At 47.9% G+C, this 21117-nt stretch overlaps 1 protein-coding gene across 4 annotated transcripts in view; it reads right to left on the bottom strand.

Moving 5' to 3' along the window:
- The window catches only part of EVC2 (EvC ciliary complex subunit 2), a 118109-nt gene that overhangs the window by 20070 nt on the left and 76922 nt on the right, over positions 1–21117 (bottom strand). For 3 of the 4 annotated variants that reach the window (XM_032333808.1, XM_032333809.1, XM_032333806.1), the window contains exons 15-16: positions 15763–15967; positions 13310–13432 (exon numbers count right to left, since the gene is read on the bottom strand). In XM_032333808.1, coding sequence (XP_032189699.1) covers positions 13310–13432; positions 15763–15967 — 328 coding nt within the window. The remainder of the gene's footprint in view (positions 1–13309; positions 13433–15762; positions 15968–21117) is intronic. The other variant, XM_032333807.1, reaches the window with a different exon arrangement.

Below are 21117 nucleotides of genomic sequence, written 5' to 3'. Positions count from 1 at the left end.
TCCTATAGCTGTGCACCCACTCCCCCTACAGGGAACTCAATAAACCACCAGCCAAAGAGCAGCTTGCTCAAGCACATATCTTGGGGAAGCCTTTCACTTAATCTTCGGAAGCATGTGGAACTTCAATCACAAAACCAAAGGTAAAAGCAACCCAAGTGTCCATCGACAGGAATGAACACAGTGTGGTCTCTCTGGACAATGGAATATTACATAGCCTTCAACAGGGAAGGTTCTGACATGGGCTACCACACAGACGGACCTTGAGGAGACAATGCTCTCTGTGAAAGAAGCCGGTCACAGAAGGACAGACACTGCAGGATTCCCCTTATGTGAGGTACCTAGTGTGGTCAGATGCCCACAAACTAGACAGTGGGTCAGGGGAGAGGTCATGGGACACAGACATGGGGAGTGAGTGTTTCATGAAGATAGAGCTTCGGTTTGGGAAGATGAAAGTTTTGGAGATGGGGTGGAAGTGGCTGCCCCACAGCATGAATGTGCTTCATGCCACTGTACCGTATAGGCAAAAGCAGTGAAGATGGTCAACGTCACATATATCTATTACCCCCATAAAAAATATTGAAAAAGTTTGTGGAATTTTGTTTTCTGCCATGTAACCTATTTTTATTTATTTTTAAGATTTTATTTATTTATTTGAGACAGAGAGAGAGAGGGTGCATGAGGAAGGGCAGAGGGAGAAGCAGATTCCCAGCTGATTGGGGAGCCTGATGTGGGACTTGATCCTTGAACACTGAGATTAAGACCTGAGCCCAAAGCAGACGTTGAACCAACTGAGTCATCCAGGTGTACCATGTGGCCTGTTTTTAATCCTCTGTTGATCGTCAGAGGTTCGGAAGTGGCTGACATACAGAAGAATATTTACAGGAAGTAGAGGACGAAGACCCTGTGCGTCCCAAAGGGGCACAGCCTTTCTCTGTCCATCTGTTGTGACCCTCAGAGGAATGCAAGTCCCAGTTTGAAAAGCTCAGATTTATCTCTACAGCCTGACCTTCAGGAAAAACTCTAATGGGGAGAAGAGGGAATAAGGGCTCCAAAGAAACACACAGATGGCTTGTTGGCTGGTGGTGGGGAGGGGGACCTACAAGCACTTTCTGGAGAGACAGTGCCTTCAACAAGCTTCAGGGAACACAGAAGAGATCCATATGGCATGTAGGGTCTGCAAAGACACAAGGCAGGGGCACCTGCGTATTTGGTTCATGGAAAAAACCACAAAGAGCAGGGACCAGAGGCAGCAACGCCGAGAGCTTTGGCAGAAGAGCCCAGTTGCTCTGGGAGACGGAGGCTCCTTTCCCTGCTTGAACGGGAACAAGAAGCCTTATTCTTGAAAGGATGCTATTAGACCCCAGTCTTTCCCTAGCTTGGAGAACCAGGTGACAGCCCCCTGCCGACCGGTGGGTTTCCACAGTAACCGTGGATCACACCTGAGTCTCCCGGGTCGGCCTTGCAGAAGGGCATTCACACCCCTCCAGTGGTGGCCCCATGTCCTTCCAAGACTGGGCGAAGCCTCGTGACCGTGGGACCCCAAGAGCGTGTCTGATGGTTCCCTCATGGGGACATGGGGACATAAGCCTCTAAAGGGCTTCGCGGATCTTAGCAGTCTTTCTGCAAACACCCTTTGCCCACAGCAGCTTTCTCACCCCGAGGTTACAAAAAGAGTATATTTATGCTTCATTCATCAGTCCAAGAAATAATTCATGAGCACCATATATGTATAATTTATGGGAAGATATGATGCACTGAGGGGATGGGGTGGGGGTAGAGAAGAGGCGAAGATGCATGAGACATGGATCTGACCCTGAAGGAGCTCATCACTGAGGACGGAAGCGGGCTCTGACTTTGTCACATGGTAGCTCGTGACCTTGGGCAATTTCACTGAGCTGCCTATATTTTCTCATCTGTAAAATGGGAATAATAATACCTCCTAACACACAGGATTTTACAAAAAGCTTTTTTGTCATACAAAACCTGCACATATTTGAAGGCTATTGTCTGGTAAGTTGTGACATCTTTGTAGACCCTAAGGCAACAGGAAAGGTGATGGCAAACCCAGGGGAAGTCCTTCAAGAAGAAAAACACAAATGACAGGCAGGTGGCCAAGAAAGGGGTGAACGGTCCTCTTATCACGCCATGAGCTCAGATTTCCAAGTCACCTCCATGGGGTCTCCATCCTCCCCACTGCTGGGTGGGTGGTGGCCCAGATATCCTGTAAAGTGAGTCCCCTGCAGGGGTGCGGGACAGAGCAAGGTGGCCATGAGAGGATCTCAAGATTCATTTCCACAAGTTCATACCAGAAACATGGGGACAAGCGCAAAGCCTTTCCTATATATTGTAAGAATCATGTGGACAGTAAAATTACGATAAGAAAGTTCTCCAAAATCCTTTCTTCTTCTTCTTTGGAAAGTTTATTTTTTAATTCTGGCACAGTAAGAGCATGCCTCTAGCGAGGGCTTCCATCCTTGTCTAAAAAGAGCCCTGGGAAGGGGTACAGATTTGCATTTCTGTGACAGACTTCGTTAAATATTCAAGCTATCTACAGTAATAAAAATTCATTTTCAAAATAATATGCTGCTAAATACTCTTTTTCTTTTTAAATGGGAAGTTCCAACCACTGCCTTACTCCTCTCTCTGACTCACCTCCCGGTGCATTTCAAAAGAGTAGTTTCTTCTAGGTTTCGTGATGTGTTTTGAATGCAAATTAAAATCAACCCCTGTCAGCCAGCAGAAAATTACTGGCACTGAAGGAGTTCAAGACACCACAGCCTCCCTGCCCAGGTTTGGGAACAAACAGAAGCACAGGTAAGCCAGGCAGAAGCCAAATGTCAGCTTTAACAGTGATGAGATCTACACTAGAGTACGCGGCCCCCGCGGGGTTGAGCCTGTCCAGATGAACACACACACACCCCCCACTCACCGCCACTGAGTGCGGCCCAAGATGGACAGAGAATGGGGGCCCCCTGCAGGCTCCCTGGCTTTGGAGGAGAGCTGAGGGAGCACACCGAACACGCCCAGTGCCCTCTTCAATCCCACCAGTCAGATAACGCCCACCTTGGAGAAAAGGGAGCAAAACATGGAGTGTGGCCAGGAGGTCGCTAACCAAGTCGCACGTGGAGAGCAAGTGCACACATCAAGAATCTCACGATCAAAGGCTGAATGGGCGGGCTGATGAAATGCTCTTTATCTAGGAGCGTGCCCATTTATCCTAATGGCTGATCCTGGGACACCCAGATCAGTTTCATCCATGCTTTGCAGGATGTGTTCAAAATTGAAGATTCTCTCCTCCATCTTGCATCAGGAAGGGAGTAGACTCAGTAAAGGGGTGTTAATACTTACTAAATAAAATGCCACACTGCTAAATAAACATTAGTACTGCTTACGTTTAGAGAAGGAAAATTGATTTCTGTGACGGGAAAGACACTACCACCCACTCCATCACAGTGCCAAAATCTCAAACAAATCAAGAGTACTGCCTTAAACTTGTCAGTATAGTTTTGTTTGGTTGGTTTATGGTTGATCTGCTATCTCTTACTTATAAACTTACCATTTAACTAACTATGTGACCTCAACAGGTTGCTTAACCTCTCTGAGTCTCAATTTTATCTGTGAAAAAGAGATAATAAAAGAACAGGGGACAATGCCCATTATATGTTCTGATACCTAATGAGCCCCTAATAAATGGTAACTGCCATATTATGCCATTAATATTATTTTTATTATCATTATTATAATTAGTTAAATTGAGTCCCTTGGGATGCAGGGGATTTTCTTTCCTCCTTTAAAGAAGTTTCTCCACTTTTAATTATAAAAACACATGCATGGGATGCCTGGGTGTCTCAGTAAGGTTAAGAGTCCAACTCTTGATTACAGCCCAGGTCATGATCTCAGGGTCCTGGGATGGAGACCCGTGTTGCGCTCTGCACTAAGTGGGGAGTCTTCTTCTCCCTCTGCATCCCCCCACCCCAGCTCTCACACTCTCTCTCTGAAAAGAAATACATGCACAATGTAGAAAAATATTAATAACCGAGCTTCCTGGCAGAAGATGGTAGATTTGTAACATGCATCTACTGTTTTCTTCAAGGTAGAATGGAAAGGTGGGAAAAATGAGAGAAGAGACAGTAGCCACAAAATTTTGAAAGCTGGAAAGGGGATGACTGAGTAGCAAAGGACTCAACTGATCCCCCAAAACTGAATTCTAAGCCAGAAATGAGGTTGGCAAAGAAGTAACATAATTTGTACTGTAGGATCCTGCAAAGTATCACAGAACTTGGGCACCATTGGAAGTTGGGGGTAAAAGCTGAAGCTAAACAAGAGGAGAGGTGGAGCCTCCAGAACTCTCGTCCCCCAAACTCCACCCTGTGACAACTGAAGATTTAATCTTCAGAAGAGTCTCTGAACTTGGAGAAACCAATCTCCATATAGAAAGCAGAGGACTCAATTGAAACTTCACATCCAGACTACTAAAATCTCAGTTATCTTCCTCTGTTTGGTTCTTCAAATGTGGGCAGCCAGGCCTTTGCCGTGTAGGCAGGAGAATGGTCTTCTCTGAAGACTCTGACCAGCCTTAGAGAAAGATCCTAACACTGGGGTTCCCCCAAGTAAATGGTCTAGCCCAGTCACACCAGGGTGAAGGTCATAGTCCACAGGCCCTGCTTATAGGATCAGAGCTTCCAAGGAGCTTTTGAGTACTTCACTCTTAAATATGGGCAGACCAAGGATGATCACACCTGGGGAAAGCCTCTAATGGATACAGAGGTAACCGTAAATATGCAGAAGTTAAAATTTTCTTCAAAAAACAATGTTCTCAGGATACAAAAAGTTGTAGTAGCCTTAAAAATTAAAAGAATATCATTTCCTTAAGAAGAGAGCTTTCAGAGAGGAAAAGAAGGTCTTCTTAAATTAGTAAATAAAACATAAACAAAAAATTCAATTAAAGGTTTGTAAGGTAAAACTTAGGATATTCCCCAGAAAGTAAAACAAAACAAAACAAAAAAAGAAGGAAAATAATGAGAAAAAAATTTAAAAAATGAAAAATAGCAGATAAGAGGTCCAATATCTGATTAATTAGTGATCTAGAAACAGAGATTAGAGAAGAGGAGTTCATAATCAATGTAACTCAAGAAAATTTTCCAAAATTCCAAAATTGATAAAACTACCTATCAACAATAGGAGCAGAATGAAAACATTTTCAGTCTTACAAAATTTCAAAATATTAAATCTCCAACTTTCCCTTTCTTAAGGAAATAACATAAGATGCGTTTCATTAAAACAAGGAACAAATCAAGAAAGAGAAGGATGAAGGGATTTCATAGCATAACCCCAAGATGGCAGCTGCATATAAGGTATAAAGTACAACGTCCCAATTGGGGCACAGCAGATGTACAGAGAGAGACGTCCTAAAGATGATGAAATTAATAAAAGGCATGACTTATGTGGTGGTCCTGAGAGGATATGTGGTCAACTCTCAAAATATGTATTGAATTAATGATAAGTACATAGAAAAGTGACCAAAAAAGGAACCAAAAAGACAGCATTAACTCCAGGAAAAACGAAAAGTTATACGGAAAAGAAAAATGAATCTCAGTTTTATATGGCTCATATGTAAATAACATCTAAATAGAAATCTGAGATATACATTTTATATACTGAGAAAAACAGAAAAGGCTCATATGTGTTGCAGGTTGAAAGAAGAAAGACAGCTGAATCTTATTTCCATAAAGAAACATGACTAGATAATACCCAAAGTAAAGACATTAAGAAATAGCAAGACAAGCATGTTATTTGGAAATATGGAGGTAAGTGCCAAAAGATCTAGCTAAAAAATTAGAAATCATTACCTCTGAGGATTTGAAAATGTATATATATACATATATATGTATATATATACATATATATATGTGGTTTTTTATAGGAAGTTGCTCCTTTTTTTAGCACAAACCTTGTAGAATTATTTGATTCTAAAAGAACACATGCCCAAGTTTTATAAAAATGAAGAGTAAACTTTTAAAAACGGACAATATAAAAAAGAACTTACTACATTCAAACCATTAAATTAAAAGAGAACTGTGGTAACCTTTTGGTGTATGAAAGGTAGAAGTAGGACAGATTAGAAAGCTAAGATGAAGATTAATAGTGAGACCCTGAATGCCACACTCAGGAAGCTGGATTCTGTCTGGGAATGATGGGAAACTATGAAACTTCCCTTAAAACAATGCTTCAGGAGATGACTTTGACAGATACTGGCTAAAACAGAGGCAAAAGCATCTGGAGGCTTTCCCAGCCTTTGTGGATGGAGAGATTTTTCTCTCCGCTTCCTAAAATGCCTTCCCTATCAATGTACTTTCTCTTCTAATCTTTAGAAGAACCTGTGCCATCAGTATTCTCTCCTGTCAGGTCATCAGAAAATGAGCACATTATTCTCATGCTTAAACTCTAGTCACTTCTGAAATTTGGAGAGCTGTTCCTGACAGAAGTGCCAGCCACCTTTGCATAATTGCTGCGGCAGCTGCAGGAACACAATAGCATGCACGGTCGATTGCAGTGCGGGAGTTCCACTCCCGAATGAAGGGAACGCTAATGAACTGTGTACGCACGGCGTGTCATGAAACCTGGAAATAGTGAATAAATAATGAATGGGTGAAGGGGTATAGTGGCAGACATGCCACTTGGACAGAGGACAACATCATTAAAATAACATCAGAAATGACCAGTCAGCTGGTAGTACAATCATGTCATTTTCGCATTCATATTTAAATGTTCCTAAAGAATATTTATGAGAAATTTATATACACTGTGTGCAAAAACAGCAGCAGAGCATATCAAAGAATTAGCTGAAGCATTCCCTTCATTTCTGGATCCATCAACTCAGATCTGCTAATGTGACACAGGGATGGGCTTCAAGAGGCTCCACTCTCCCACCTGCTAGCAATGTGACCTTGGACAAGTCTCTCCACCTTTCTGAGTCTCAATATTCTCGTCTGTGAAATAGAAGTAGTTGCTACTGCACCACCTGTCTCACTACAGAGTGAAGTAGAATCTATTAAGAGGATCCAAGTTTGGTGTGAAATATCGAGGGTTGAAAAGAACCTAAATGTCTATTAGTTGAGGGCTGGCTACATCATTTAAGGGTCACACATGTTATGAGATGTCAAGCTGCTGTAAAAAGCCACCAGGAAACTCTTAAGTACTGATATGGAAGGTCTTCAAGTTTTAGTACGAGGTAAAAAGCAGAGACAGGTGAGAGAGAGAGAGGGAGAGAGAGAGAGAGAGATAGCACATGTAGACAGACAGATAGAACTATTTCTACTAGTTGAAAAATAAAAAAGTTAGCCCCATAATGTGTACCATGGATTTACTCTGCTTTGTGGATTGGCCTAGGCATTGGAGCAGGAGGAAGAGGTACATTCCCAGCCCTGGACAAGTCATTGACCTTGGCCAGGCACCATTTTGAGCTGCAGCCCTCCAGTCCTAGAAATCTGATCAAGTTTCCCAAGCTGGTGAGAGTCACCTGGAGGTCAGGGAAGAAGCCAGAATGTCCCTTCATCAATCAGGTACCTACTTCTGAGAAGCCCTCCTTGGGTGCCCTCCAGGAGAGAGTAGTGGGATTGACATGACTGACTCTTGCAGGTCGACTCTGGCCACCAAGCCTGCATTGGATGCTTAGTCTTGTTGAGGTGTCTGGCCCCAGGGCCCTTCAGTTCATAGAAATCAAGCCATTTCTTAGTGGAGAGTGGGGTCTGCAACCTTAGCTTCTATCTCAGCAGACTAAGACAAGACCCACATCCCCTACAGCCAAAGAGAGCAGAGGTCAGGAAAAGAAGACTGGCCAATACAGACCTCCTTACAGAACTAAAAATGAATATATCACCCCAAAAATTCTCTGAAAAGTGCCTAAATCTTACCAATTTTGCCTCAAAGGCTGAGCTCCTTTGTCTACCTCCAAGTCTCCCATGCTCTAGCTCCTACCTGCCTCTGAGGCCTCTCTTCTCCATACCTAACAGAAAAAAAATTTTTCTGAGGACAAATCAAATATCTTTCAAAACAGAACTGGTATAAAACCACAGGTAAGCCACAATAAATTCCCAAACATCATTATCATATATAATTTATTCTCTAAAACAGAACAAAATTAGAAAAGAGTAACTGAAAAATTTTTTTAAAAGGACAGGTTAAACTTCAAAATCAATGTCAAAGGGATAGGTCAAAAATTTCTACTTCTTGCCATGATGGAAGAACTGGGAGCAGATTTACTCTCCTACCACCAAAACCCAGGTACAGTGGTACATGGTGCAAAAGTTTCCAGATACTGGACAAGAGGAAGCACAGGAATGGGTGACCCAAGAAGGAAATAGACAAGGTGACCCTATAGCCACCACAGCTTGCTGCTTGGATGTGGACCCATGGGAATGCCCAGAAAGTGTACCACGTTAAGGGGGAAAAAAAAATAGAGTTTGAGAGGCCACTATGTCTAGAATTTGTGGAGCACAGTCCCAAAGAGGAAATTGCTGCAGAGAGAGAGAGAGAAAGAGAAAGAGAGAGAGAACTCCAAAGACCTATAGGGGTGTCCTCAAGTCTTTGGCTAAGTGCTGCACATGCTTGAATAAGAAAAAAACAAAAAACAAAAAACTACACCAGACCAGGAAACGAAACACCAAAAATCACAGGCAGAGAGAATACCAGAGTTCACACAGAACTGGAAAGAGCTAGTGTTCCCATGAGCCAAAGTGAAAAAAGCACACAAGCACACAGTCCTCAGAATTGGGATACATTAGCCCTCAATTAAAGGTACCTCTCGATCTCACCTAACAAAACTTAAAAGCATGTCCTGAAAGGGTAAAACTAATCCCAAACATCTTAACTACATGTCAAAACTTCAACACGATTAAAGAAAACACAATAAAACCTGGGACCCAGCATGTAAAACCTACAATGCCTAGCATCCGATCAAAAATTACCATGCACACAAAGAAGCTGGAAAATAGGATCCACAATCCACAGGACAATCCATCAACAGAAATGAGAGAGATGATGGAACCAGCAGATAAGGACATGGAAGCAGTGATAAGAAAAAGAAATGAGGTAGTGGCTAGGAATAGAGGGGACAAAATTGCAATTATTTGTGGACAGGGTGACTGACCATGCAGAAAATCAGCAGAACCAGCAGAAGAATCCTCACAACACTAAAAGGCAGGCCCACACTTGAAGAATGAGGACACCAGGGCACAGAACAGTTAAGAAGTTCAAGGTCACACAGTTGGCAAGAGGCCTAGCTAGGACTTGGACCCAGATGTCTGGCTCCAGACACAGAATAAAGCAGTCTGGAAAGACATAAATAAAAGTTGGTAACACTTCTTTACACCACGATTGAGTAACTCAAGAATATAATTGAAAATAGGTTACCATTCACAACTGCATGCAAACCTGTAATATATCTAGGAATCATCACAAAGAAACACCTTATGTATAAGGAGACCATATGGTTTATCATCAAGTTGAGAGGCAAAAGGAGGAAATGTTGCTGGAACCATCCCAAACAAACTGAGATCTATGGTCACCCTACTTATGGAAACAATTGTTCCAAAAAAAAAAAAAAAATTCCACCTTTTGGAGGATGGGATGACAATTGTCAAATTAACCTGTAAATTTCATGCAATCACAACAGAAATTTAATTATGAACTTGATTAACTTATTCTAAAACGTATATGCCCTCCAGACTCATGTAGGTTTAAAATGATGCATCTGTGAGCTTAGAGTGAGCCCATCAGACAGCTGGGCTGTCCCTGGCTGAGTGTCCCAGGCACACCCCAACCCCTCAGGCAGCTGCCAGGGACCAGAGCAGACTCCTCACTCCATTAGCCTCTCAGCTATTTGGGAAAAGAAGTCAGGGAGGAAGCCTGCCCTTGTCTTTCTGTGCCCTTGTCTTTCTGTCTCCCTGAATCAGTCACACGATGCTTTGTGACAGTCACACAGCCACTCATGCAATGTGGAGCTCAAATCAGCCAAGTGGATTTTCTATCTGAAAGCAGGAGGCAAACCTCCAAGTGGCTGAGGCTCAAAGTGGTCACCCATCTGAAGCTGTGAACATCTCAACAGCAGACACCGAGACCAGGGGCTGGCCCAGAGAAGGCTATCCAAGAAACCTTCCCTAAAGGACAAAGAAGAAGGAGACCAAAGGATAGGAGCAGGACAAGAAGGGCAAGGGAAGAAGCCAAAGAAACGCGAGGGGACATGGGAAAGGCACAGGAGAGCCACCTTGGGGGGCTGAGCCTTTCCTTTGTCACAGAAGGGGATAGTCGATGGAGGCAGACGTGCCCTCTTCCATCCCTGGCTCTAGTGAATACTGATGGTGTGACCTTGGGCAATTCTCCCAACCTCTTCAGATGGCAGAGTCCAGAAAAGGCACAGATCAACCAGGGTGGAAGGTTCCAGGGATCACGGTTGCAGATTCTCGTAAGGAAAGGAGGTGCCTCCAGCATGCTTGGCAGCCTCAGTACTGAAGCCAGCGTCCCTTCGGGGAACCATACGGCCAGCCACACTGAGGCTGTGCAGTGGCTCTCTGACCCGGTCCCTCTCTCCAGCTACACGAGCCCCGAGGAACTTCCCCAGCCTGGAACACGATCACACCACTCTCAGCCGCTGGCATGCCAACCCAGGCTGTCATTTCCTTCTACAATTACCCTGCAAATGAAAAATCTGAACGATTGTGGCTCAAATGCTAAGACAACACAATCGATCAATTTTGGGAGGAGCGTCAAAGCCGTTGAGCTGAGAGTGCGTATTCTATTGGCACTTGCCACAGTGAGACAGCCGACTGTGAGGATGGCCTGTCATTAAATTGTTACAGCTGGCAAATGCCGCTTGTCTGCCTTTCTCTGGGTTCTGGCGCAAACCCACCAAGCTGTTCCATCATTGAGCAAAACTAGCACTGTAGCCACTGAAAGCTAAAAAGCGCCTTCCTGTCTGGTCATCACAAAACCCCTGTCACTAGTGGGCTATCACTGTCACAACCCTCACTGATGCGGGAGCCAACGCGTGTTTGTCCCACACTGCACGGCTACGGGAGACGACCACACGCTGTGAGAATACTCCCCGGCAATCCCGACCGGGGCATTCGACGCGGCAGCCTGCCGGCGGGGAGCAGACAGAAAGCTTTCGGTTCAGGCCCTGGAGCCACCACTGCCTGGCGTACCTCTTACACATAAGTTAATACAGATGTGGATAGGAAGTACTGAGCAAAGCACCTGCAATCGCAGGCACTCGAAAGCCAACAAAGTAACTAAGCACTGTTCTCCATAAAGCGCTGTTACACCTTAGGAGGGGAGTCGAATTCTTAAATCAGTGCACAGGACAATGACATGTACATGGCTCTGTCGATGCCAGTGCGTCCTCCAGAGCCAGGCAGAGGGCTGGCCTCCTGTCCACATGAGGGGTCCAGCTTGTGCCTGGGACAAATGCACGCTTCCCAGGGGAACAACAGAGGTGAGGTCAGGGCAGAGCAGGCTGCTGAGTCTGGCTCAGGGAACTGTCGGGACAGGATGTCACCTGTCACCATGCACAGTCCCATGGTCATTCACCTTGTCCCTCTCCTCAGTGGATGGGCCCAGTAGGATTCAGCTAGCCTTCTCAGCCTGGCATGAGAGATCCTTCTATCATGGTCTGCTGTTCCTCCATCGGGAAGCCCTGCACTCCAGCAAAGCAGCCTTTTCATGGGGCTGCTGATTCTCTGGGCTCCCCCTGAGCCAACACTGTGTCCTTGGCCGTGGCTCAGGCCACCCTTTCTCTCCACCAACCCAAATCCCAACCTTTTCTTCTTCAGCAACATTCCACCTAGAGTCGAGGGGTTTGGCTTACAAACCAGCAGGTGTGGGAGGGAGTAACCCAGAGGGCTACTTCCTCTGCAGCTGGGGGCCCCTCTCTCCTCTGCTGCCCCTTGGTGAACTTGGACCACAACACCCAGAGCCAGCCAGGCCCAACTCTGCTTAGATATGCGCTTCTGCTTCTCTCCTCCAGGGAGGCCACCCCCAGGAGCCCCAGGGAAGGCTGTGATCAGGTGGTTGAGTGTTTCATCCTGGGGCCGCTCAGCGAGCCCATCTGGCTCTCACACTACTTTCTATCTTCGGTGGTAGTCTTGAGAAAAAAGATGTGTTCACCTTTACCTGCCTTGTCCCCATCTTCCTTCTCAGTTTTACATGGAACACAGATGGGAGGGGGCGCTACTTGTATTCAGAGACATTGTGGCCTGGACCTTGCCCTGCACAGGCTCTAGGGCTCCTGGCCACCTGATGTTTTTGTGTTCTGAGAAATACACCTGCATTAAATGGACACAACACTAGGGCGAGAACAGGGACAGGAGGTAGAAACAAGATGGCAGCTCTGAAAGATGGCTTGATACATCTGTGCAGGGAGCACATTCCTCTGGGGAACCTCCCTTCTGCTGAGCGCTGGGGGCACAGCAGGCACTCAGACAGCGGTAACACGGTGTCACCCCTTCAGAGAGACCTGACCTGACCCTGCAGCCTACAATCTGTGTTCCTCATCTCAACCCCGTCCCGTGACTGTCACATCATCTCGTTCATTTCCCAAAGGCGCTGACCACTGCTGAGGAGTGCTTTCTGTCCATCTCCCCTAGCCAGAATGTGCACCCCATGAGAGCGGGGCCAGGCCTGTCTGTCACCGCTGTCACCCAGAGTTGCTCCACACCGTGCCTGGGACACTGTTGCTTGCTCAGAATCCCAGTGTGGTGAATGCGCGGTGTGGGGCGTGTTAGGATAAGGAAGGACAGCGTAGCAGAGGAACGAGCGGGAAGAACTGGGTGGTCCAGGTGGGCTTCTTGGGAGAGGGGACACTTGAGGACCTCCAGACTGCCAAGGACAAGGTTCATTTATCCAGGTAAGGGAAGGTAGCAAGGGCCATCCAAGGAGAAGGAAGAACGCGGCCGGCACTTCGGGCTCGTGCGCCGTGCATGCGGGAACGTCAAGTACAGCACGTGTGCACGCCTCAGCGCAGGGTCGGGCACCGAGGTGGGGACCCCACGTCTGCGGAGGCAGCAGCACTTTGGAGCCTGCAGGACGATCCAGACAGCGAGTGGGGAAGTGCAGGAGGAGGTTGCAGACAGGACTCCAGAGAGGCCTGAGGGGCACAGGGTGGTGGGTCCCAGCTGCAGGAGACGCTGAACAACACGGTGCTGACAGAGATGCGCACACACCCCTCCCCCACAGGGGGACTCTGTGCGCCCTAGGACTGGGGTGACATCAGCCCTGTGTGGGCAATGAGAACAGATAAAGCGGAAGGACTGACCTTTTCAACCAGGTCTTCAGGGGCCTGTTCCTCGAAGAGCTGAATTTTGTCTTCAATGCACTTCCTCAAAAGGTCTATCTTGCTTCTGCTTTTGGAGCGCGGCTTTCTCGCCTTGGACTGCTGCTGGCGGGGGCGAGAGAGAGCACGGACGGGAAAGTCATCCCCGGCAGGTCTGTGCAGCCCCATGTCTCCCAGAGTTGGGAGGGGCTCCCATGGCCCCCAGGGCTGCCCAGTTGTCTTTGGGTGGACAGAGGGGGAAAGATGGACACTTGCCTGAGCAAGCTCAGCTCATAGGCCTTCAGGCCGTAAAGGGAGCAGAAGGACGGCCACTGGCAGGGCCACAGCTTTGCCGTCAGACAGCACAGCCACCCCGGCACCTCTTTTTCCCAGCCATGGGACCTCCACCTGTCAGCCTCTCTGAGCAGGGGACGCGACCCAACAAGTCCCTGTCCTGGTGAAGCTGGGAAGAGCGGCTCTCCTGGCTGGCACCAGCGGACTCCACCACAACCTGCACCTCTGCTTTCGCAGGTCAGTCCTCGGGAAGGGAGCCAGGCTCAGCCAATCACAGACACCAGCCCCAGCCAGCACATCAGTGCATTTCTCCTGCAGGGTGGGGTTTTTTGTTTGTTTGTTTTTAATGTGAGAGAGAGTGTGTGCACACGTGCAGGCGTGAGCAGGGGCGGGGCAGAGGGAGAGGGAGAAGCAGGCTCCCCACTGAGCGGGGAGCCCAATGCCGAACTCTCTCCCAGGACCCTGGGATAATGACCTGAGCCAAAGGCAGACGTTTAACTGACTGAGCCACCCAGGCGCCCCTCTTCTGCAGGGTATTAGGCAAGCATAGCTCACAGTCGCGGCAGGCTAACTCTATTTCCAAACCGAGCACCTAAACAACTTCAGAATCAGGAAATTAATCGCTCCAGGATTGGCCATCTGATCCAGTCAGCTCCAAAGCAGGGGAAGCACACCTTGCTTCACTTCTAAGGAAATACGTTTATTCATTGTTCCAAAACTTAAAACAAACAAACAAACAAACAAACAAAAAACCACTTTGCTACTTTGTCCCTTACTCTCTAATTACCATCGTCTTATAAATCCTGTACTCTTCTAGGAACAGAAACAGAAAAAACCTTTTTTTTTTTTTTTAACATGAAAGAACATAAAAGCTTCTAAGTTGTTTTTGCATTGTGCTGTTCTTTATTCAATAAGGATATGCCTAAATTTTTTTCTTCCCCCTAAGGCTAAGCAGTGGGTTTCAAGTCAGAAAATACCAGCCTTGAGCCCAGTTCCGCCACACCCCGTCTGCCTCCATCAGTTCATTTTTCCTGGGCTGGTGGGTTTCTCTTCCAGGAAATGAACACAGAAACCCAGGTCCTGGCCCTGCCGTGAATGTGCATGAGCTCACCATGAGCTTCACCAAAACTGAAGCGCTTTGAGTCCCAACATAATACCCCTCCGGGGAAGCCCAACATCTCTCATATATTGGCCGGCTCAGGCCCGTGCACTGCATACCTACTGTGTGCCCGGTACTTTCCAGGTACTGTGGACGGAGCGGCAAACGGGTCAGGGGGCTTGTCTTCAGTGGGGACACAGACAGTGAGCAGGCTGAGAAACCAGGACATTTCAGTGATCGACTACATGAAGACATGGACCACAGCCACGTGATGAATGCCTGGGGATGGGGGGTCTTCTGGACGGGTGCTCAGAGTGGACCTCTGCAGGGTTAAGTGGAACGGAGACGAGGACAGACCACAAAGCTGGCCCCTGATGTTCTGGGGGAAGCATGTTCCCATCAGAAGAAAAGCCTCGTCTTAGGTCGTGTTCCCCAGAGGCAGAGCCAGAGATGGGATTGGGGTGTACAGGGTTTCCTGAGAGAGCAGCTGCCTGTGGGGAGCTCAGGAACCAGGTCAGAAGGGCCACACAGGGCGGGGGTCTCAGTTAAGTCCAGCCTTGGCTGCTCCATGGGGGGGCCTCAGGAGCAAACATGGCACAAGACTGGTCTGCCTTTGAGGTACATAATAGGTGATCAAAAAAGGCAGCTGTCCATCACGATGATACAAGACCCAGTGTGAGAGGCTCCCTTTTCCTGTCTCCCCTGAGTTGAGGCGAGCATCCTCCTTGTGCCACTTACAGAAGGGGCCAGGAGTCAGTCATTGGGCGTGGCTGAGGAAGCAGGAGAGAAAGAAACCTCTCAGCCCAGGGGGCACCCATCTACCCAGGGTCAGGCCCAGAAGAGGATGCAGATGGAGCCGTGAGCAGCTGAGGGCCCAGGCAGGGGGTCTGCAATGGGCACCTAAAGGTTAGGACAAGCTTGGCAGTTCCAGGAGTAGCTGGATGCTGATACAGAGCAGAGGAGAGGGGATCCCAGGGTGGGCGGCGGGGCCCAGGCCCCCTGCATCAGGGGCAGGGAGATGCCTATGTCTACAGTCAAAGGGCAGCTGGGGCGTGCCTCCTACCTGCAGCTCGGGGGCAGCCAGAGCCTGGTCCAGCCTCCGGAACTCTGCTTCTCGCCAGGCAGTCTGGAACTGCTGCAGCAGGGCACGGGCCCGGATCTTGGGCAGAGCCAAGCTCCTGTCCATCTGAGCAAAGCAGCCATGAACTTCCTGCCTCAGCCTGAGCAGCTCATCTTCAGATAGGGAGAAGGCCGAGGAGCAGAGCTTCCTGGAAAAGCAAGACAGAGAGGGAGGCAAACCATAAGAGACTCTTAGCTCTGGGGGTTGCTGGGGGGCTGGTGGCTGGGGTAACTGGGGGATGGGCATTAAGGGGGCATGTGATGCAATGAGCACTGGGTGTCGTAGGCAACTGATGAATCATTAAATTCTACCCCTGAAACTGATAATACACTGTGTTAAGTAAATTGAATTTAAATTAAAAAACATTTTAAAAATAGATTAAAAAAGGGAAGCCTAGGTTGCTCAGTCAGTTCAGTGTCTGCCTTTAGTCCAGGTCATGATCTTAGGGTCCTGGGATTGAGCCCCACATCAGGCTCCCTGCTCAGTGGGGAGCCTGCCTCTCACTCTCCTTCTGCCCTTCCCAGTGCTTGTGCTCTCTCACACTCTCAAAGAAATAAAACCTTTTATAGGTAGATAGATAGATAATGGAAATGGGGGAGGGGGTAGTGCTAGGGAAGGAGAAGCTAGAAATTCAAAGAGCGAACTCTACTCATTAAATCCATGACTGGAGAACCTATCATGTCTTTATTTTTTTTAATTAATTTTAATTTTAATTTTTTAAATTTAATTTTATTTTTCCAGTGTTCCAAGATTCATTGTTTATGCACCACACCCAGTGCTCCAAGGAATATGTTGGAGAGGTTGTGGAGAAAGGGAAACCCTCTTACACTGTTGGTGGGAATGCAAGTTGGTGCAGCCACTTTGGAAAACAGTGTGGAGATTCCTCAAGAAATTTAAAATAGAGCTTCCCTATGACCCTGCAATTGCACTACTGGGTATTTACCCCCAAAGATACAGATGTAGTGAAAAGAAGGGCCATTTGTACCACAATGTTCATAGCAGCAATGACCACAGCTTCCACATGTGGAAAAAGCCGAGATGCCCTTCGAGAGATGAGTGGATAAATATGTGGTTCATATATATGATGGAATATTACTCAGCCATCAGAAAGGATGAATACCCAACTTTTGTCTCAACATGGATGGGACTGGAGAAGATTTTCCTGAGTGAAACACTTCATGTCTTTAATCATGCATTTCTTTCATAGGAGTCTCTTGAGCCCCTAAGATACGCTGTGAAGGACACACCCCCATGTCTGAGTGAAGTTACAGCCGGATGAGGCAGGGCTGTGAGGGTGCCCACAGGCAGGCAACAGACCTCCCAGCCTTCCTGATCTGGGACAGAGCCTTTTGCTTAAAAAAAAAAAGGAAACAGACATGAAAAGAAAGCATCATCTGCTGAGCCCGGTGACCATCACACTACATAGCCTAGAGGAGAGAGGCCCAGTTCAGTTCAGGAAGACAAGGGGCAACAGGGCCCTTGCCCTGGGTGTTCAAGGATCATGACCAACAGCCATCACCCAGAGGAAACCCATTCTGCACTGGGAATACACTGAGTGATTTATCGCTAAAGGCTGACCTGTGTCCCCGCAAAAGATGTCAAATCCTAACCCCCAGTACCTGGGATTGTGATCTTATTTGGAAACAGAGTCTTTGCTGATGCAAAAGTAAGATGACCTCATAATGGAGGGGAATGGGGCACTCACCCAACATGACTGGTGTCCTTGTAAGCAGAAAGACCTGGGCCCAGGGGAAGGGCTCAGGACCACAGAGGCACAGACTGGAGTGAGGAAGCAAACCAAAAGATGCCAAGGACTATGGCAGCCCCAGGAGCTAACAGAGGGCCAAGGAACAGAGTCTGTCCCAGGGTCTTCGGAGGGAGCCTGGTGACACCCTGCTGACCCCTTGATTTTAGACTTCAGGCCTATAATGCAGCAAGAGAATACTCTCCTGTCCTCTGAAGCCTCCTAGCGTGGGGTACTTTGCAGCCCCAGGAGACAATATATTTACCTACACCACTGCTAATCCTTCCAGGAGCTAGGTCCTCCGTTTACAGATAAGGAGACTGAAGAATGCTCCCAGTCTTCCTTTCTGGCAAGGCCCACACCTCTCCTTCCTGCTTTGGACAATGTGCTGTCTGTTGTCTGTTAACTCCTTCGCAGGACAGCTATCCTCTGTAGAAAAACCCAGATATGTTTGGTATTTTGGCAAGGTCCAGACAATAGTGGCTGGGTCCAATGTGCCCTGTGGATGTACCCGCAGGACTGTGGGAGGCCACGGCCAGCCCTGCCATGACCGGATCTCAAGGAAGGAGAGCTGGACTGCAGTTCAGCTAGAATGTCCTTCCCTGGAAACAGAATAGGACCTTCCAGCTGACATGGGTCCTCAGCTTGAGAAAGTCTGAAGGCCTAGGCCCATGATTCAACACCCCATCTTGGTTTTCTCACCAAGAGAGGGTGCACCAACTTTTTTTTTTTTTTTTAAGATTTTATTTATTTATTTGACAGACATAGATCACAAGTAGGCAGAGAGAGGAAGGGAAGCAGGATCCCTGCTGAGCAGATAGCCTGATGCGGGGCTCAATCCCAGGACCCTGGGATCATGACCTGAGCCAAAGGCAAAGGCTTTAACCCACTGAGCCACCCTGGTGCCCCACGGGTGCACCAACTTTTTAAAAATAGCCCCAAGCAATGGCAGCTGCTCCTTTGTCCTTGAGCTTTCCGAGAAACTTTGCCCCGCGTGTTTGCAGGTGTGTGGACTCCAAAGTGAAAGCAGCTCTGAAAGAGGTGAGTCATTCATTATTCCAGCCCATCCTCAAGCCGATCGGTCCTGCGTGGTCTGGTCTTAATCCTCTGTTCTGTCGGCACCTAGGTAAGACTTGTAGAAACACAGGAGCCGGGCAGGGTCTTTAAGATCCAGGCAGGAGGTCAGGAAAGACGTCTCAAAGACACATTTTTCCTGACAAAAAACATGCGTCCTTATTGATTCCTACCTTACTCAACCAGGTTTAGAGCAACTCCAACCTGCCCGAAATCGCAAAGCTTCTAAAAATGTGTTTCAAAATGATTGTGAGAAACGATTCCTCAGAAATAAAGGCTGCAACCTTTTGGAATCTTAAACAAGCAAAGCAGACGAGCAGACGCTCGTGGCGGGCATTGTTCCTTGACCCTCTTTACCTCCGAGAAAAATCATAAAGACTTTTCCAATAGCAAAGTGAGAATTCTCTTTTCCCAGGAAATGACTAAATCAGCGGCAGCTCGGGTAACACTCTTCGCAAAATGGATCCAAATGAAGTGGCCGAAAATGACCATCCGGCAATGGGAATGTCGAGTCTAACGCAGGCTCTTCGAAGAGTCCAAAGCTGGCTGGAGCACGTAAAGAGATGTGGGTGGGATGGGGGTTGAGCTGAATCATTACTGCGGAGAACGACTCACAGGAATAAGAAGACATGTTTAAGGATCTAATTTTTACGGGCTTGGAGAGAAGACAGCGTCTTGTGCACTCAAGAAAACCAACATTAACAAAGCCTGGGAAGTAAACAGGGACAGAACCCAAAGACAGAGAAGAGGAGCCCAGAGATGGCACTGTCTCTGCAAATACCCAGGGACCCCTTCTCCCTGGTGGCCAGGTCAGTGCCAGGGAAGAGGACTCTGTAGGAGAAGAGAAGAAATGGTCGGAGCCAGGCAGATCCTGTCCCCCCAAAGGCTATTGCCAAGGAAGGATGGGCATGGCGGGAAGATGCTCTTGTTCTCGTGGCCATCCATGGGAGCAGGTGGGAGGGACCACCGACGCCCAGCATACCGCACGCTGGCCCGGCAGAGAGGGGAGACAGACCTGCTGAGCACATATGCAGGAAAGGACTCATTCTGCTCCTCCTGCCCTCATCCCCACCCCTGCCCCACAAGATCCCCTGCACGCTCCTGTCCCTGCAACCAGGTCCAACAAGCAGGGCTCTGGATTCAGAATTACGTTGTGCCAAAGGTTCAGCTAAAGTTGTGAAACATCTATACCCAGGAAAAGATACTAAATGGGCTCGGGCTTTGTCGCTTCCTTGCTTGAACAGGTTGTTTGGGTCTGTCTGTTTGCTTAAAATGCTGGGTTGGCTGGTTGATTTGTTGAAAGGAAAAGCAACTTTCAAGAATGTTGATTGGGAGGTCTGTAGGGAAAGGGAGAAGCCGCTCTCTGTCATTGCCAAATGGGTACAACCACATCTTTGCAAGGAAACAGTAACTGCGTTGCTCTAAATAAACAGGCTGAGAAGAGAGTGGTTATGGGTTAGGGCCCCTGCACTGCTGGTGATGGCTTTTAACTTTGTTCCTTCACAGCAGTCACACTGGTCTCCCCACTTCACACCCAGATATGGACCAGGACCTCCTATCAAGCTGCTCCCCCCTGGGTCTTGCCCCACCCTCAGCAGAGCACCAGTGGCCCATGGCCGCTCATCTCTGGCTCCCAGTGCCAGGTCAGTCCTCCCGCGAAGACTGGCAGAGACCTGGACCCTTCAGTGTGCCCAGAACCCTTACCTGCCTATGCTTGCCTGTCCTGATCTACCTCTTTAGGTGTCTTCTCTCCTGATCATCAGAGTCCTCCCAGCACAGGAATGATGGTGACAAGAGTAGCAGCTGCTACTTACTAGCCACCAAATGCAGATCATGGGTCGTGTTAAAAGATGTAAATCTATGAACTCAGGCACTTCCTCCTTGATGCCATGAAGGTGGCATCTTGTTAGACATGGCTGATGACCTAACCCAGAGCCACTTCCTTGCACCTTGCCAGCTCAGTGTTTGTTTAGAGAGGCTGCCCTCTAACGACGTTGGGGACGGGAACACCCCTCACAGCCCTAGGGAGGAAGCCACAACTGGTCTAAGGCAGGACCTGACAAATGTTGGCCTGGTGGACCAAGTCCAGCTCCCCTGGTCAGTTTTTTTGTTCATAAAGTTTTATTAGCATGCAGTCAAGTTCATTAGTTCATAGACCGTCTGTGGCTGCTTTCTTGCTACCATGGCAAGATGAGTAGTTGCAACAGAAATCATGTAGCCCTCAGTGACTACACTTATCTGCTCTTCATTTAAAAAGTTGACAGCCTTCTGGTCTCCGACAGTCATGGTCACTGCATTCTCCTTCCTGCTGAATGGTTTCAGCATGGGCCTATGCCCTGGGCAGTCCTGACCAGTGGTATCAGAATGAGTGATTCTCAGATGTTAAAAAGAGATGATGAGTGTGACACCTGGAGCCACAGCAGCCATCCTGACGCCATGAAGGGATGACCCCAAAGACCAGAGGGGCACACTGAGAATAG

This window comes from Mustela erminea, chromosome 2 (assembly GCF_009829155.1).
Source record: "Mustela erminea isolate mMusErm1 chromosome 2, mMusErm1.Pri, whole genome shotgun sequence".
NCBI classification, from domain to species: Eukaryota; Metazoa; Chordata; class Mammalia; order Carnivora; family Mustelidae; genus Mustela; species Mustela erminea.
The sequence above is the reverse complement of the archived record's forward strand: the minus strand, read 5'-3'. Positions and strand labels throughout refer to the sequence as shown.